This window comes from Pleuronectes platessa, chromosome 16, assembly GCF_947347685.1.
Source record: "Pleuronectes platessa chromosome 16, fPlePla1.1, whole genome shotgun sequence".
In the NCBI taxonomy this organism is placed as follows: domain Eukaryota; kingdom Metazoa; phylum Chordata; class Actinopteri; order Pleuronectiformes; family Pleuronectidae; genus Pleuronectes; species Pleuronectes platessa.
In genome coordinates this window covers 3264350-3284132 of record NC_070641.1, presented here as the reverse complement: position 1 = coordinate 3284132, position 19783 = coordinate 3264350, and the positions used below count along the sequence as shown (strand labels likewise).

Sequence of the window (19783 nt, the reverse complement as noted above, 5' to 3'; positions counted from 1 at the left end):
GATGAGCTGAGCACCCTGGACGTCAGAGGGAGCGTTCAGCCTTTAACTCCAAGTTTGACCGAAACAAAGCAGCATGTGTTGGTTAGTGCTCCTTCATGACCTCACTGGAGGCCTTCATGACTGCTCAGTCTGACAAACAAGCAAAGGAATGCTACTTGGTAATAATGGCTGCATCAGGATATTATGTTTGAGTTTACCAAACTGACATAACCCTGTGAAGAGCTGACTATGCATCAGCCTTCTGATTAGAAAAGGCTGAAACACACTTTAACTTTTGCCCTGTTAAAGGATAGTTCTGGCGTTCCCGCAACAAAGCATTTGTTCAGGCAGTGCACTGAAGACCTTCGTGCATTCGCTGATCTGCATCAGCTGTTTGATTCACGCTTCACCATCACTGGCTCGTTCATATTAAATTAACTCTAAGCCTTAAGGCGGCTGCAGTGCCTAACTGACTGCTAGATGAACAAGACATCCATATACGTTTTTGTTGGATTTAGATTTCCCTTAAAGTCAGTCTTTGCTTGCTCTAAATAGTAACTTCCTTAACCCATCTTTTTCTCACTGGGCTATCACTAATATTGACATTGTTCACACCTGGCCCAATGTCATGGGAATTAGGTGCATATTTAAAGATTTTGCAAAGAGCTCAAGGTAAACATGTGGAGGTTAAGGTGATCAATTGGATATACCTCACGTGACCTAAGGCCCATTCATCTTCAATGTTAGATACAGAATCAAATGTAACCTTCTGTTAGTTCTCTTTTTTAATTTTGTCCATATTTGTGCACATCTTGGAAACAGAAGTAAAGGGGCAGTGGAACCAATAGTTCACAAGGAAGAATTTTCAAAAGTGGCAGTCTTTGGTTGTTAAGGATCCGGTTTGAAACGATAGATATCCAGTAGATGTTAATTTACCTGGACACAGGGACAAGGACTTTCTGAAGAGGTATGCACATGCAAGTTCAGACCTGTATTTACACACATCTAGAGTTTGAAACAAGAGATGACATGAGAATCATCATGGACAGTGTTATTCATGATTGCCTTGTACACATGTGAATCGGCTGCCTTTATTTATACAGCATGTTTCTAGTCACTCATAAGACTACGATATTAAGACTAAGTGCTTTGAGTGGTCATCAAGACTAAAAAAAGTGCTATATAAATACAGACCATTTACCATTTACTAGTGCTGTCAAACGATTAAAATATTTAATCGCGATTAATCGCATTTATGTCATAGTTAACTCAAAATTAATCGAGATTAATCGCACATTTTTATCTATTCTAAACGTCCCTTCATTTATTTTTTTTCCATCATTTTTTTTCCCGTTTTAATGCTCTATCAACATGGAAAAGTGGACTGGCTTGCTTTATGCAAATTTTTTATTTTATGGAAAAACAACATTGCCAAACAGGGCGGTACAAAATAAAATTATAAAGTGCACATTTCAGGTAAACAAGGACTCAGCCTGTAGTGGTTGTGGCTGAGGGGTAGAGTGGTCGTCCTCTAACCTGAAGGTCGGTGGTTCGATCCCCAGTCTGACCCATCTGCATGCCGAAGTGTTCTTGGGCAAGATGCTGAACCCTGAATGGCCCCCCATAGAATAACAAAGTGCTGCGAATAGATGCACTGTATGAATGTGTGTGTGAATGTAAAACTGTACTGTAAAGCGCTTTTAGTGGTCATCAAGACTAGAAAAGCGCTATATAAATACAAGGCCATTTAAACCATGGCTTAATATTTTCTTTTTTTCAAGTTTGCTGTGAACATAGCAGTCAGGCCTCTTATTTCAGAAACAATGAACCGTAACAGTTAGGTTACCAATAAAAGGTAAGCCTACTACTTCTTTGCTTTCAGCCAGCTACTCAAACAGACAAGCAACAAAATAACAAACAAACAAAATACACAGGCAAGTGTCGGCCTACTTTGAAATAAATGAAACACAGAACTTTGAGTCCTCGCCATATTTGTGGAAAATGTATGAAATAAGAAGTACCCTATTTTGAAATAAATAAAAACATATAGCTGCAGCCTAATAGCTTAAACATATATATTTTAGTTGCTGAAATATTAAAACAAAAAGCGAGAGCAGGTCAGACTGGAGGCGAACACAGATACTGAAGCTAGGTAAAAAACAATTGCAGCTTCTGCTCTGATCAAGAAGCTGCTGCGCTGATCTCTGCTCAGCTGAGACCAGAAGAACGCTGTGTTTTCACTGCTTCCATAGTTAAGAGGCAGTCAGTCACTGAGCGGCTCCTAAACGTGAACGAACTCTGATCTCACTTTGTCTCTCTGAGCGAGTGAGCGGGGGCGGGGGGCGGAGCCGCCGGAGCGGTGCGCTATCTGGGAGGACACACACACACACACACACACAATCTGGGAGGACACACACGCACACACAGAGACACACACACTCGCCCGCTCCTGGTACTTCATGACGGCCTGATACGATGATGTTTAAAAAAATTATTGTGACTTAAACATGCTTCTGCGACTGCGTCTGCGTCTTTTCACGCCGCTGTGGCGCAAGACTCGTTGTCATTCATGCTTCCCCAACCGTTGCGCGTCTTACAAAGCAAATCCGCGCCAGAACACTAGGCGGAGTAATGCTTTTTGTCGAAGACGACCTGAGAGACGCCTTCTTTCTTCTTCATCGATTGTTTATTTACATAGCTACTGCGGCTCCTTGTAGCCTTTTTCAGGCGGACAAATACGCCAGTCAGTGACGGGTTATACAAGTGGACATACTTTCGGATCTCTTCTGCGGTCCATATTCATTCTTCTAAATCTCCCGTTGTTTCTGCCTGTATTATGGGGCATGAAACCGTAAATGCAGCTCCAGAAGGGATGTAGAGGAGACCAATAACAGCCTTGCGGGCTGAGTGAGCTTGCGGAGCTTTGCCGTAAATTTTAGAAAAGTGGGGCGACGCCCGTCAGCACGTAAGAAGGGATACATAAGCACGTAAGGGACCCGGAAGGGCCCCGGGTATAAATATTGACGGCGTTAAAATGGGTTTGCTTTAACGCCGTTAATAACGCGTTTAACTGACAGCACTACCATTTACTCAAAGTACTTTACATACATTTATTTTTTATTTAAATAGAAATTGAGAATATAAAGTTAAAATCCCTACAATTAACTTCTCAGTTATGTTGATTATTCCATTGTCTCATATTTTGAAAATCTCAGTAAAGGCGGCATGTGCGTTTGTTTTGGAAGGAATGAAAAAAAGATAAGTTTGCAGGATGTATAGCCATGAATAATGTATCTTTTTGTTGCCTTATGATAGTTATCATTACCTTCTCTGGTTGGGAAACATTTTTATGATGTATGGGCATGACCAGTTTGAGATCTGCATGATTGAAGTCCCCTGCTACAATGATCACACCGTCTGGGTGAGCCCTCAGTTGTTTGTTGATGATGACATTCAGCTTTTCAAGCGCTACCTGAGCCTTAACTTGTGGGGGAATGTATGCACCATAATTGTCTTCACTAGTCTGCATGCCGAAGTGTGTTTGTCAAGATACTGAACCCAACATTGACTCCTCTCATAGAGAAACGTTGCAAATAGATGCACTGTATCAATGTGTGTGTGAATGGGTGAATGTAAAACTGTACTGTAAAGCGCTTTGAGTGGTCGTCAGAACTAGAAAAGTGCCATATAAATACAGACCATTTACCAATTGTTATAATTGTGAATCCCCTTGGAAAAAATAACAGTCTGCCCCTACCATGAGGAGCTCTAGGTCTAGACAGCATTATTTGTCAACCATGTCCACGGTTGTGCACCAGCTGTTGTTCACATAAAGACAAGCACTTCTTCCTCTGCTCCTCCTGAAGCTCCTTATTCGGAAGCCATACTTTGATCTCTGCATCACGGATGTTGTTGTTCAGCCAGCTCTCTGTGATGAATGTCACATAATGGAAATATACACTTTTTATTCTTCCGGTCTGAATGTTGTAAATCCTGGTGCAGTAAGCCAACCGCCGTTAAATCATATCAAATCAAATCAAAGTCAAATCAATGTGTTTATTGTCACATGCACCAAATAATGTAGCGTCATCAGAGCAGTGAAATTCTTATTACCTGGCAGGCAACATCTACGCAGTTGACGGGGAAACACATATATAACATATTACATTTAACATAGTAACATAGTAACATATAACATATATGTTAAACCAAAAGAACAAGAAGAAGACTGCAGTAAATTGTTGCATCCGACCTCACGGTTAATTCGACCCGAACACAGAAATTCAATATAGTTTCAGGAAAAAGTAAATTTTTATGTGTTTGTTCAGGCCAAATAAAAAATGGTAAAATTCAGTTTCTTAGAAATGAATCAGAATATTTTTGATACATCTCAGCACACAAAATGGTTCAAATGACTTCACATGGTAACTCATTAATCTATACTAAAACTCCACAGTTACTTAACTAAATCTCAAATCATCACACAAAACACATCTGATGAATAAATTATCATAACATTGGAGTCAAATCTTTATTTTGTGCATAATAGTTTTATTCCTGCTCTGATCACATTATTCCCTACACTGACATCAGTAATTCAGTACACTGTTGCGCTATCTGCTTTTTTGATTATGCAAGTACTACAGCAGTGTACAGAATAGACCATGTTATGGTGTTAATGTGTTAACGGGTTAACTTATAACCATATAGTTTGTAACAATCACTTTGCCATGCATGCAGCAATAGAATGCAAACACAGAATTGTATCTTATATATGTATATATTAAGGTCCTTTTCTGACGAAGCTAAGCAACAATAAAGGCTTCACAGGCTTTTTTAGAATGATTGTGTATGGGAAAACCTTTTTGCATATTACTTTGGATACTATTATGATATCAAAACCAACAGAAATAATAGACTAAACTACAAACGTAGTACTCCAGTTTTATTTAAATGAAATTAGCCAAACAGTTGTGTATGCTCCTCCTGTTTGCACATATCCCTGGCTTTCTTCTTGTCCTCCTGCATCCCCTGCTTCCCTCTCCCCAATCCCATCCTCCTCGCCTTGATGTTCACCCACTCACTGTCAACTGTGGGCAACATAACAAGCAAGGAAAGATGGAGAATAAAGGGGGGTGGCAGAGAATGAAGGAATCTGTGATTGTGCTTTTATGCATGAAGGAAGCTGTTTCTACAAGATTAGAAATTCAAGATACCAGTAAGTACCACTGACTAACAGAGACCACTTGAGGCTAGCAGTGCCTCAGGGCTAAGAATATATATATCCCATGATCCCTGTCTATGTGCAGAGCCTTGTACTTTTTGTTTTTCTTCAGTAATGGGACATTTTGCTCCTAATAAAAGGATGAATTTGGTCGGTAACATCTCACAGCTGTGGAACCTATTCTCTCTACACAAAGACAAAATGCTCCAGTATTATTTCAATTTAGTGAGAACCTTAAGACTGAACATTGCATTTTTTTATTTCACCAGGAAGGTTGTTTTCGTTGCTGTTTTTCTTTTAGAAGGAATATGCAAAAAAACTATTTAACCAATTTATTTAAATTTGGTGGAATGGTGGGCCAAGGAAGAACTCGTTAACTTATAGAGCAGTGGTATGCAGAATCTGGTTTCCCACAAGTTATGTATATGTCACTTTCCTTGTCTAAAGACACTGAAGGTGCTTTATACCTCAGGTCACAATCACCATTAAACACACACACTGATGGTACATCGTGGGGGCAAGGGGTCTTTCCCAAGGACTCGACATGCGTACTGGGGAAACAGAGGATAAACCTCCTCAACTACTCCCACTACTAGAAGTTTGGCAATCTGTCAAATTTCATCACCGCACCACCGCCAAGTGGCCCAAAAAAGGAAACCAAATGTTAAAACAGTACTTCTGCTGCCAAAACGTCCACATGTTCATTTAGTAAGTAACATTTTGAATGTAGTAGTTTCACATGTCAGAGCCAAAGTTAATTTTCAGCTTGTGTTTTTAGATGTTTTTTTTAGGCTGCAGACATTTAATTCTAATTAAAAACACAGTACTTGTATAAAGTTCTGGCTTGAATACATGTCATTATTAACTGAATAGCCATCTCTCTGAATTAATCCAGCATCAGTGCTTTTCACAGATTTACACAATGAAAATCACCATAACAGATTGTGAATGGCACAGATAAGTAAGACACAACTGTGTGGGAAACAGGGCATGATAAAGCAAAGCTGTACGTCTTTCCTGTCACAAAGTGTCTTTAACGCTGTACACTAAAGCCTGGCTTTGTTACAACAGCAACTGACACTGACCCACTCTGTTTCTCAGTCTTCTGCTTATAGAAGCAGTTTGTTCATTTCCCCCAAATCCCAACTCTTAATCCCTTGTGTCATAGGAAGCAGGCTAGCATTTCATGCACTGTCATTTGCTGTATGGGATGAGTCAGCAGGGGATTATGCAGACATGCATTTATCAGGACAGATGTAGCTCTAAGGTTGCTAAACGCCACAAACAGAAAGGAGAGATTTGTATGTAAATTAGTGAAGGGGATAGTCTTCAGTGGCTGCATTTACCAGTCAAGATCATCAGCGTACTACACTATGTGATATTTTCTTCTGGATCTTGTTTTTGTTCTGTTTTGTGTTGGCTTTATTTGTTTATTATTTGTTTCTTTCGCTGTGTCACATTTGTCAGTTGAACTGTGCCCTATAGATAGAATTTATCTCAGTTTGACCTCGGGTTTGAGAAATCAGGTGTGACTCCAGTTTTAAACAGTTTAGGACTGACAGCAGGGAGCGGCTGAGTCACAAACAACTCTTCTTCTAGGTGTCAGTGAGTCATCAAGTTCTAACCTATGCCATGACAACATGTAGCGTGTCTTATATTCTATCTAGACCAACTGTAAAAATGAGGCCTTCCATTACCTTAACCTTTAATAACCATATGAGGCTCTATAGCACTGAGTCTAGTAAACTGGAATTGTTATGTCATATTTCAATGGAAATAAATACAAAACAATTAGACTACATGAGCTATATGTCATGTTTATAGGCTGCTTGTCAGGCCATTGAATGAAGTGGTTCTGGGTGGTGTTGGTTAGGCAGCATGGGCGAGGGAAAGAATGTTAGCCCTATGAAGAACCTGGTTTTCTGCATTATTTGGTTATAAAATATGAACTCATCTTCATCTAAGTCACAACTCCAGAAAAACACAATATGTTGAAGCTAATTAAGCACAAGCTATTATAATCTTTAGGGCCTTCATTGAACACCCTCATTAAAAAGTCATGCTGCTGGCTACATGTTACATTGAAATTCCTGAAGAGGAAAATATTTCATCGTGGCCGTACTTGGATTGGTGCTAAAATTCTTGACAGTGACCCATATACTAGCATCAAAGGAAAGATCCAATTAACACTAATGGAAAAGCCATTAGGGGCAATGTGGGGTTCAGTATCTTGTCCGAGGACACTACTCATGGCTTTAATAGAACCACAACCTCCAGATTAAAGCTGTGTGTCTCACCTTTGTCTAGGATGGACGTTTGAGGCCTGGAGATCAGCTCATTGCCATTAACAAAGAGTCCTTGATAGGTGTGACCCATGATGAGGCCAAAGGCATGCTGAACAAAGTCAAACTCAGGTTGGTGCTGCTTGTATTGGTTAGAAATTCCACGGGGGTCTATGAATCTCTGGAGTAACATTGAATACAGTGTGTCGTGTGTACCTACTCATGTCTTTGTATTTGTCTCTTTGGGTGTCCAGCCAAGACACTGCAGTGGAGATAGCCTTCATCCCAGGTAAAGGACTTTTTCCAAGCAGCACATCTCTCCACAACGGAGTCCAGCGAGCTGCAGGGAACAGCCACAGCTCTGGACGTTTAAAGGTCCACATCAGATCACCTGAGGTCAGCTTCACGATATAACACAGCTCCAGACTTTCTGCATGGACTACTGATTTATTAGTGCTGAAAAAGCTTAAAAAAGCTGTAAATTAATGAAAAGTTTAATGAAAATGTATCTGGATTTGGTTTCCTAACACACCTATAGCCTCCTGTATCAGTTTACCTATGCACAACATGTATACTGTATATAATTTACTGCTTTGGAAAATCCGCAAATTAATAGTAGCTATCATATCTGGATCCCTGGATAAAATATCATCAAAATAACTTTTTAAAGAATTTTTTCCTCAATCAAATACTGTATATGTGTGTGTGTGTGTTTTGTGTGCAGAGCTGCACAGAGGAGGCAGTCCAGGTGTCCTCTCCTTCTCCTGACATCTGCCCACCAGATATTCACATTTCAGGTAGAACACCTCACTACACACTCTTTGAGATACCGGGACTGGTTTGATTCATATGATTAAATGGAACTTTAAAGGATAACTCTATAGCGATATTTAGTTTTCCTTAACAGAGAGTGAATTTATTCTACTAACAAATTCTGTGTGTTGTCAGGATAAAAAACTGATGTCATACACTTGGAAATGAGAGCTGACGCCAGTGTCAATGTGCTGTAAACAAAACATGTGATCTCTGTAGTGGAATTAATAAGTTACAAAGTATCCTGTCTACTGTTAACAACACAGATTACTGTACATAAAATATTAATAGGAATGCTTGTCACTACCAGATTTGCACTGATATGTATTTGTCGTTGTTTTTAAGGAGGTATGTTTTAAATTTACTTGTCCAGATATGTAAAAGCTATATGTGTGTGTATATATATATATATATATATATATATATATCAGTAGAGATATGCTTTATGTGCTTAGACAGTTAATACTTTGGTTAACACGAAAAGACTGGTTATAAAGCCATGTTTATCCTGATTACTTATATAATGTGGTTTGACAAAGCGGCTCGAACTGTTAAAGTACAATTAAACTGCTGCCAAATCAGAGTTGAGATTTTCAGCTATTTGCCCTTAAAGTCCCTCAAATCAGACACATTTTAGAAAAAGCCAACTCATCTGAGAATGAAAAATGAGGAACATTTTCTCCTTTACAGAGACTGAGGATTTGGTGCAGAGGAAATTTAATTTTCAGTGGGATTTAAAAGAAACCAAAGCACAGTAGGGGAGCTCCGAGTGAACAGGAACGTGAGGGCTACTGTAAAAGTTCCTTTCTAGCCATTTGTTTTTAGTAGTAGACAATGTGGTGATTCCATCGTTCATTTGCAGAGTGGAGGATGATAACCAGTAAACATTTCTGACCTCAAGCCTACAGCTCATAGATGAGATTAACCCGAGTTTCATGGGATTTCTCTACATGTTCCACAATGATTCATTGGTTTGAAAACATTATGTAGTTGGTACTACCATCATTGATGGCTGAAAAGGAAATTCTATTTTTAATATTGAGGTTTTTGTGATGTGATACCTATATTGCAATTTTCTAGTCTCAAAGCATGTTATAGTGCAGTTTGCCAATCCCCCATTTACAGAGACATTCATACAGAACATCTATGTGCAGCACTTTCTCTATCATACACACATGCACCCAGCCAGGGGCCATATGGGGTTCAGCATCTTGCCTAAGGACACTCCAGCAGGCAGGACGGAGGAGCTGGGGATCGAACTACCGACCTGGACTGTTCCTACTCTTGTGCAAGGGTTCTTTCATTCTTTCATGCCCCGCCCCTCCTCAAAATGTCATGTTAATCAGTTAAGTAGTTTTTGCATAATCCTACTGACAAAACAAACACAGACAAAAACATAACGCCCTTGCCGGAGGTAATTATGAAACTGTAAACAGCTCAAATATGGACACTTTAATCAAAGAGGTGTTTAATCCAAACATTGGACATGAAAACAAACTATTTTTACTTATTTTCCTTAAGACTGAAAAGAGCGTAAAACAGAATGTAAAAGGGCTTATTAATTAAACAGAACGATTTAAAACAGACCAGCAACCCTAATGTCAAAGGACGCTTGTACACTCCAGCTCAAAGCCACTCAAGAGCCTGTCCCAATCCTATTGGCCTGGATTAGCCCAGCTCAGGTCATTACCTATAGGTGCTGTGACCACTTAGCTCACCTCCAGGCTCCCACTGATAAAGCCACATGGTAGCTTGGATAGTTTGTGGTGAAGTCAGGAGACACACAATGGACAGATATCATAGTCATTTCTGTATGTTTAAAGAATTGTCTTTAAGGCAATGTCAAAGCTATAGTGCAGTCTCACAGAGTCACTGTCACTTTAAAGTCACTGTGCTCTAAATCACAAAATACATTATATCAAGACACATTACATGGTGAGATCAAGACCTTAATATATTAAAGAGAAGTCGAGAATGAGCACTGGAGAGGAAAGCTTCTTTTAACAGGAGGAAACCACCAACACAACCAGAGTCACAAGCACAATTTCCTACACCTGCTCATGCCACTGATGACTCTGGGTCCCACACATACGCACGCTCCTCTCTTTGAGCTAGCTGACCTCACTGACAGCATGACCTTTTCTCCTATCGGCCTCTGCCTAAAGCCCAGCAGGGCACAGGCCATGGAAGGTGTTCAATCCTGTTAGGGAGATAAACTGACTTGTGACGATATGTGTAAGACCCTGTTTGCATGCAACAGTGATTACCAGGGTCCAGATCAGTTTCAAAAGTTAGGCCTATACTTGAAGTGTGTGTGTGCGTGTGTGTGTGTGTGTGTGTGTGTGTGTGTGTGTGTGTGTGTGTGTGTGTGTGTGTTGTGTGGGCGTGTGGGTGTATTTGTTTATTTATTTATTTGACGAGCACAACTATTTTGTGAATACTGATACTGATTGTTGTTTAAGCACAGGCTCTGAGCGAAGTGAATGAAAAGGAAAACCATATTTGTTGCATATTTGTTTGACACATTTGGTTTTGAAACTGGAAATAGGCTCAGATTTTATATTTCATCCTAGAACAACAACAGTGTATGATGTGGAGTGGTATCAGGGTTTAAAGCACAACTCAACAGCAGGTCTGGTGGTGGTAGTGGATGGGGGGGGGGCAGTGTAAATCCTTTGGTGAGGGCAAGGAGGAGGTGGAGGTTAGTGACTTCAATAAGCTCATACCCCTAGCAACAGGGGGCTGTGCAGACGCACACACGCAGAGGTCAGCGTGCCGTAGCGAGCAGACATACGAATCTGGGACAGACAAACTCATCAAATTAATATTAGGATCTGTCTGTCTGCCCTCCCCTCTCGCATTTTTTCCCCTCACTCTCATCTATGTAATCATCCACCTTTCCCCCACTCCTCTCATTTTAATCATCTGCTTTTCACCCCCCACCCCATCCCTCACCCGAATACACCTCCTCTATCGCCACAGCTACCCTCTTACACCAAATCCAGAGAGAATATCTGTCCATCCACTCTGATATTACAGATTATCCAGTGATATTTCTCCTTCTGTTGTTTACTTGGTGCACTGTGGCCTCACATACACTACCCCCACTCTGTTGATAGACCAATAGCTCCTGCTGTGTTGTCATCGTCTTACTGGGTTTTCTACGTATTTTTTCCACATGGGGAAGTTGTTCATACAGGTGTTGGCTTGGCTCAGGAGATACAGGTGGGTCGTCCACTAACCACAAAGTTGTTGGTTCAATCCCCTGCTCTTCCAATCTGCCTTCTGAAGTGTCCTTGGGGCAGATACTGAACCATAAATTGCAGTGTATAAATCATGTGATAGAAAAAGCCCTGTGTATAGAAGTGTTGTATGGCTTGTGCTGTAAAGCACTTTGAGTGGATGGAAGCTCTTCATACAGTTAGTCCATTTAACCCCTGTTTTTGGCCTTTCCCCATCTAGTCATTGAGAATGATATTTTTCTCTCTTTCTGTCTTCATCTTCTTCCTCTTTTATCCACTTTCCCTTTTTGCTTTTCTCTAGGTTCAACAAGCCAGAGGTCACTATCAGCAGCCAAACCTAAGATCACACTGGACCCCCACATACGCCTCAAATTAGACAAGTTAGATTTGGTGAGTGCTGCGCTCTGGTCAGACAAGTTGTTTTACAGCACAACGGTAAACTTATTTCTCTTGGGGTGGGATGCTAAACATGTTCTCCCATTTGCACTGGTCAGTGCTACACAGCTGGGTTGGTCAGTCCTGATGTGGGTGTGTTTGAATATTCCACCTGTTATGTTTGACTGGTGCATCACTTGCTGTGTGATGACTCCAATGTTGTAATTTGCTGAAGAGGTGGCCTTCTCTACTGTCGACCACGGGTCGAGGTTGGACTTGTTGTTCATCCACAATCAAACTACAGAGTGTTTATCTGAGTTACCATAGCCTTTCAGTCAGCTTCCCCTCTCTCATCAACACAGACCTGATGATCATTGGATGGTTTCTCGGAGTAAAAACTAGAATGTTGTGTGTTGAAAAACTCAGATCATCAATTTTACAAAGACTCAAATGAAAAAAAAATTCACAGTCAAAGTCACTGGGATCCCATGTTCTCATCATTTGGATGTTTTAATGGTAACATTAACGGAGGCTTCTGACCTGTTTGTTTGGTCTTGTGGTGTCAGAATTATCGGGATAAGGAGTTACTGACTGGGAAAATTCATAGGGATCTCAAGTGAGAACAACTCGTAAAACAACTCAAAAATGTTGGTACACGAGTAGCCAAGTGTCTGACATCATCACTCTACAGATTAGTTTCTAATGTCAACTTGTTAAATGTTTAACTTTTTTTTTAAGCCAGTACAGACATGAACATGCACGTTCTAAATTATTTAGATGCCTGTCACACCTGATCCCTTTTCTCTGCTCCTCATTATTACACATATATTGGGAAAAAGATGTCATGGTGTTGTTTAAATGCTCTAAAAACATAAATACAACATATTCCATATTTTTTTTATTTTCCATATTCTGACCTTATATCTCATGAACACACCAAAGTCTGAACCAGGACTTCACAACTCAGGACATGGGCGCTTCTGAGGAGCACGTGTATCTGCCGGATGTATACGCTGCACTGCTGTCACATGATTGGCTGATTGGATAATAGGGAATGGTGCTGGTGTTCCTGTACTCACTTTGCTTGTCTGGTCTCATAGTGCGACACAGATCATACATTTAATCTAAGCTACAGTGAGTATATAACCAGCTGTCATATAGAATCCTGAAGTGTTTTTCTATTCTATTCTATTTACAAGATCATACCATCCTTGTATTTGATTCTATTTTAATTTCATGCTCTACAATGTTCTATCTATTTTATTTGCATCATCTTTTATTTTTCATTTCTTAATCACTCTTATGCCTCTTTTATACTGCATATCTTTTATTGCATAAAACATTATTTGAACAGGGCTTTCCGATTTTTTCTTTTTTTCTTTTAATTGTGCCTTTGTATTGTTCCTGTACAGTGTACAGTGTACAGGACCTTCAATCTACCTCTGTGCTCATAAGTGAAATTGCTCTGCCTAAGTCTATAAAACGTATATAACCAAGTGTATAAAAAGGTTTAAAAATAAACTGATGATGTAGTTAATATTTATGTATTTGGGTTTGGACCCTCATTGTTGAATGGACTTATTTAAGTCGCTCTGGATAAAAGCGCTTCAGCTAAATGAAATGTAACGGTGCTGGTGTAGAGAGCTGTCTAACACAGTGTTCATCAGATAATTCAGTGAACCTTATGTTCCCTTTATATTACTGTATTACTTCTGTATCTACACAAAAAAATCAAGCAAATGAACACTAAGGATTTTCACAAAGTTTCATGTTTCACCTCCCTCCTTTTTTTCCTCTGCCCTCTGCACATATATTACAACCATTATTCATCTTTGATTTTAGTTTTGTCCGGATCCTGCCTGGCCGTAGGTTGACCCTAATCTACCAATTCATTATCGGGATTAGTGAGACAGAGAGAGAGTTTAAATGTTGAATACAGGCACACTTCTCGTTTGATCTGTTGGCTCCTTTTTAAAATGCAAAATAGAGAGGGAGAGAAGGATTATGGGTATTTTTAGCCTTGAGAGATACTGTATTAGGTGAGGAAATGTCACAAAGAGTAAAAGCTGATGAAACTTAATACAAAACAGGTATGTCAGGCTCGCACCTTGTTTAAGGACCAGACAGCTGAAGCTATTCATTCTACAAACTCTTGTCAATCGTTCGCTACCTCCAATATACTCTTTGAATAATTATTGAATATGGACTTGCTGCATGATCTCAGTACATTGACACTACATTCTGTTGTTCTTCTCAAGTTATGGTATAAAAAATATCTGCCGCTGTGATTTTATCCCCTTCACCGTTCTGTCTCTCTCAGGCTTTGTCCTTCCTCGGGCTGGATGTCAACGAAGAGAAGAGGAAGAAGTTGAGACAGAATCTGACCACAGACCCACAGGGCACTGTGGCCTATGGAGGTTAGGAGCACACACACACACACACGCACACACACACACACACACACACACACACACACATCCAGTTGCGTCAACAGCAAGGTGAAAGATCTTTGTTGAAGTCCTGTCAAGTCACAGGCTGCATGTCACTTACCGGTTGTGTCACTTGAGTACGGTGTCACGTTGTGTAACCATGAGGCAGCTCTGTCTCTCTTTGTACCCGGGCTGCTGGTCAAAGTGCAGCATTTCATTGACTATATGCTCAAAGCACCTGTCTTTGCCTGAATATATGTCATTTACAACATGAATAAATGTGTATGCACAAAAAGCTGCCAAGCAATGTGAACACTGTGCTTAAAAAAAAAAGGAGAGCCTAAAGAGTGCCAGTGGATACTTATTACACCACTGTGAGTAGGCAAATCTTATGTTACTATAGAATCTCTGAGATTTCCCCCCTGTCTGTTCGGCCATGTTTTTTGTCTGTAACACTCAGACTTTGTGGAGGCTACAAGGAGCGTCTTCCAGGAGAACCTGGAGGAGCTGGGTTTAGGGGCGGGCCCCTTCATGTTCTCCTATCATGAGGCAGCCAGTCTGATGGACACATCGGCCTTCCATTCACCTGTAAGCAGCGCTCACAGCCCCTCATAGGCCTGCAACATCCCAAAGCCTATGACCCTTGCTCAAAACCACACAATATACATAACTGCAAGAGTGTGTGTGTGTGTGTATGTGTGTGTGTATGTGTGTGTGTGTGTGTGTGTGTGTGTGTGTGTGTGTGTGTGTGTGTGTGTGTGTGTGTGTGTTTGCAGACGTATGAATCTGAATGCAGCTACAGCAGTGAGGAGATGGAGCAGTTTCAGACGGAGGTGAAGCAGCTGCAGACCCAGATGAAGCAGCTGAAGGTGAACACACACACACACACACACAGTTAGGGTCGCTAGATAAAGCTTATGTGAATGTCACAATACAATTACTGTTTATAAAATTGTTAGCTGTCACTTACTGAACTATTTGTTAAAGATCCTCTTTGCACATTGAGCCCTGTAAGTGACAGGAAGTCCTGCAGGAGTTGTCAGACCATGTGTACCCTACAGGAATAAAGCTGGTGCTGATCACATTTTATGTGCTGTGACAGACAACATCTGTCGCTGAGTTTACTGTTACTGTCACATGTCATTATTGACTGTCTTCTGTCTTATTAGTTGACAGAACATGAGCAATGAATCTTCTCTGCCCACACTTTGTTTGGCCTCTGTAAACAGAGAAACCTTTATGGGGCCTGAAGCAGAATGTGATTTGAATATTGTGCCACCGATAATGTTGCCTATATCAGTGCTTGCCATTAAAACACCTACTGTAAATCTAAGACACCAGGTGGGAATTCTTAGGCACCTCACTATTCCATTTGATTCTGATTCAAAGGGCTACGATTCGATAATGAAACATTTATGCATCTCTATGCATCAATTCATTTATTTCGATCCAGGATTTTTGTTTTTTATCACCTCATCACTAGAGGTGTACATCTTCACTAGCCTCATGAATTGTCTGTTTAAAAAAGTATATAACGGTGGTCAGTACTCTCCACATTGATTAGACATTCATTTAGTTTAGACTTCTGTGCTGCAGCTTTAGTCTTCACTGTATCACGGTGGCCCCCCTGGGCTGCATGGAGGCTCATTACTCCGCTCTGCTCCTCTGCCTTTTTCTAATTACTCACACGATGGCGTCAGATCAAGAACCGGGATCATTCCGTTCACTTTAACCCTAAAGTCCTGACTGTGCGCATCACAGTATTAAAACACTAAATACTAAATAAGTGGCTCATAAACTCTAACATAACGACAAACACAAAATAAATGTTGTGGCTGTTCAGCTCCTAATAACTTCGGATTAGTGTTGGTGTTTATTGTTTAAGGCTAAAGTGAGCACAGGTCAGCGAGGAAGCGGAGGGAGGACACTCAGACAGAGACTCTGACACGGTAAAAGACGACCGGACCTTTAATGTGCGCCTCTGTCCTGATCCTGAAGCAGCGCTGATTATAATTTGGAGCGGCGGGACATCACTAAAAGAAAGAACGAAACTTGAATCAATTATATTCTGTCTCTGCATAGATGCAGAGTCATCCACGTCTGATCGTGATGCATATAAGAATTTGCGAAATTTTCACACCTCTATAAGACACCCATCTGTTTGATTATTTGCCTCTGCCAGGGAGGTTGTGTTTTCACCCATGTGTGTCTGTTGGTGTGTAGGTTTGTTAGTTTCTAAGCAAGATTACACTAAATCTACTGGAAGGATACCAGTGAACTGGGTGGAAGGATTTGGTATGGGTCGGGGATCTGGAACTGGGGATGGATCGAATAATTTATGTATGCTGTGTTGCTCTGACAGAGGCTGTGGGACTATTATAATGACATAATTAGTTCAATCAATCAATCAATCAAATTGTATTTGTATAGCCCATATTCACATATCAAAATTTGTCTCATAGGGCTTTAACATGGTGTGACATATATATTTGTGTGATTACAGCTAACAGAATCTGATATGTCAAAAAAATAAAAACATTTCAAATGTTCTAAACAGGAGTTCAGTTTGCATATGTCTGGGGCCGACTCTGCTCCTCTGTTGTATTTCTGAAAACGCAGTCAGTTCATCTGCTGCCTCTCTTGGCAGGTGATGCTGAAGGACATGGAAGACAGCAAGAAAACCATGGAGGAGGAGCTGCAGAAGACGTCAGAGGTGAAAGAGGAGCCAGGAGAGTGTGTTTAGAGTGGCACACTGAGCAAGCTGACTTATCTAACATGACTACTATAAATATTTAAACAGTTAAATTAATTGCCAGCAAGGTTTATAATAATGAGACATATTTGTTATTATTATTTACCCAGGAAACTTCTGTTGTCTTTTGCAGCAAGCATGTTTGACTGTGGAGGAAAACACGCGTCTGAAGAGTCGCCTGCAGGCAGCGGAGGCTGAGGGGGGGCAGCGACAGGGCAGCAGTGCCGAACAGGACTACGAGGAGGTCATCCAGCTGCTGGAGGCTGAGATCCGAGACCTGAAGAATCAGTTGGCCAGCAAAAGACAAGCACAAGGAGGGGAGGCACCAAAGGTGAATTCCACACAGGTACTGAAATGTTTTTACTTTTATACCCTATGACATCCCAGAGTTACAAATTACTGTATATTCAGATTTTACATACAAAACATCAATAAATAAAAAATAAATAAATAAACTTTATATGAAGTATTTTATATGAACTAAACAATATAAAATATATTATGATATACAACAATATAACACTTGATACTATAACTTTTTTATGTTAGTATATATATTATGTAATATATTATTTACTGCTTTAAGTAACAGATGGATTACTTGTCTCAGTGCTGGACACTAGTTTTACATTTAGACACAATGCCCATCAGTTAATCAAAGTCATCTGGTTGATTACAGTCCTCCAGTTGGTCACAGTCATCTGGTTGTTAGTTACAGTCCTCTGGTTGGTTACAGTACTCTGGTTGTTGGTTACAGTCCTCTGGTTGGTTACAGTACTCTGGTTGTTGGTCACAGTCCTCTGGTAAGTTACAGTCCTCTGGTTGCTCACAGTTCTCTGGTTGTTGGTTACAGTCCTCTGGTTGTTGGTTACAGTCCTCTGGTTGCTCACAGTACTCTGGTTGTTGGTCAAAGTCCTCTGGTAAGTTACAGTCCTCTGGTTGCTCACAGTCCTCTGGTTGGTTACAGTCCTCTGGCTGCTCACAGTTCTCTGGTTGTTGGTTACAGTCCTCTGGTTGCTCACAGTCCTCTGGTTGGTTACAGTCCTCTGGCTGCTCACAGTTCTCTGGTTGTTGGTTACAGTCCTCTGGTAACTCACAGTACTCTGGTTGTTGGTTACAGTCCTCTGGCTGCTCACAGTTCTCTGGTTGTTGGTTACAGTCCTCTGGTTGGTTACAGTACTCTGGTTGCTCACAGTTCTCTGGTTGTTGGTTACAGTCCTCTGGTTGGTTACAGTCCTCTGGTTGCTCGGAGTACTCTGGTTGTTGGTCACAGTCCTCTGGTAAGTTACAGTCCTCTGGTTGCTCACAGTTCTCTGGTTGTTGGTTACAGTCCTCTGGTTGTTGGTTACAGTCCTCTGGTTGCTCACAGTACTCTGGTTGTTGGTTACAGTCCTCTGGTTGCTCACAGTTCTCTGGTTGTTGGTTACAGTCCTCTGGTTGCTCACAGTCCTCTGGTTGGTTACAGTCCTCTGGCTGCTCACAGTTCTCTGGTTGTTGGTTACAGTCCTCTGGTTGCTCACAGTACTCTGGTTGTTGGTTACAGTCCTCTGGCTGCTCACAGTTCTCTGGTTGTTGGTTACAGTCCTCTGGTTGGTTACAGTACTCTGGTTGCTCACAGTTCTCTGGTTGTTGGTTACAGTCCTCTGGTTGGTTACAGTCCTCTGGTTGCTCGGAGTACTCTGGTTGTTGGTCACAGTCCTCTGGTAAGTTACAGTCCTCTGGTTGCTCACAGTTCTCTGGTTGTTGGTTACAGTCCTCTGGTTGATTACAGTCTTTCAGTTGGTCAAAGTCATCTGGTTGTTGGTTACAGTCCTCTGGTTGATTACAGTCTTTCAGTTGGTCAAAGTCATCTGGTTGTTGGTTACAGTCGTCTCGTATATTTGTATAGTGTAGCTCTTGATTGACAATGATCACCTGCAGACAGGAGCTAAACCATGTAAAACAATTCCAGCTGCTTGTGCAGGATCAAGCCCAGAGCCAACAACTGGCCATGTGATTTCATTTGAAGTTAAAAATAAATAAGTGAAACTTGCTTTTCCTACTCTCTGTGCTCAATCCATCCTCCAGGCCCTGCTGTCAGCCGCCTGCACTTGTAGCCTTGTCTCTGTGAAACATATCAAGCTACATTTCCATCAGCTCCACTGCCTGAGCCACTGATCTCTGCCTCTGCTTTCACTATCAGCCTGCTCTGTTGAACACAAGACTTTACGTTGATTTCCTCTGCCTCACTACCTGTGGACCTCCCTTCAGATGGTTAATCCATAGGCTGCACACTGGCACGGTGCCTCATAGAGATCGACTCTTAGACAAAGCAGAGTCCAGTACCAAATAAAATAAGAGAATAAGAGAACAGGGAATGCTCTTCAGCATCCTCCTCTGACTGCTGCTGCAACTCAGGCTCACAGTGTTTAGATGAGTTTTAACATCTGATGAGTCTGATCAACCACTTCCCTCTTCCCTCCCCTCTTCACTCTGCTTTCATTTATAAGTTTCTTACGTATTCCTTATCTTTTACTATTCCTCTCCTCTTTCATTCAGTTTCCATTCCCCTGTTTTTTATGCACATTTTAATAAACACAAAATGGATTGACAAAAAATTCTTGCAAAAATGTATTTATGTTTGCCACAGGTGGAAAAGTTGGGATTGATAATCAAAATGTGACGAAGTCCAATAGAAACAGACTCAG

General features: G+C 40.9%; 1 protein-coding gene across 3 annotated transcripts in view; it reads left to right on the top strand.

The window, feature by feature from the left end:
• Window positions 1-19783, top strand: part of si:dkeyp-72e1.9 (syntaxin-binding protein 4) — a 48011-nt gene that overhangs the window by 22036 nt on the left and 6192 nt on the right. For 2 of the 3 annotated variants that reach the window (XM_053442677.1, XM_053442675.1), the window contains 9 exons: window positions 7511-7617; window positions 7740-7881; window positions 8210-8282; window positions 11842-11930; window positions 14236-14332; window positions 14805-14932; window positions 15121-15213; window positions 16992-17057; window positions 17230-17442. In XM_053442677.1, coding sequence (XP_053298652.1) covers window positions 7511-7617; window positions 7740-7881; window positions 8210-8282; window positions 11842-11930; window positions 14236-14332; window positions 14805-14932; window positions 15121-15213; window positions 16992-17057; window positions 17230-17442 — 1008 coding nt within the window. The remainder of the gene's footprint in view (window positions 1-7510; window positions 7618-7739; window positions 7882-8209; window positions 8283-11841; window positions 11931-14235; window positions 14333-14804; window positions 14933-15120; window positions 15214-16991; window positions 17058-17229; window positions 17443-19783) is intronic. The other variant, XM_053442676.1, reaches the window with a different exon arrangement.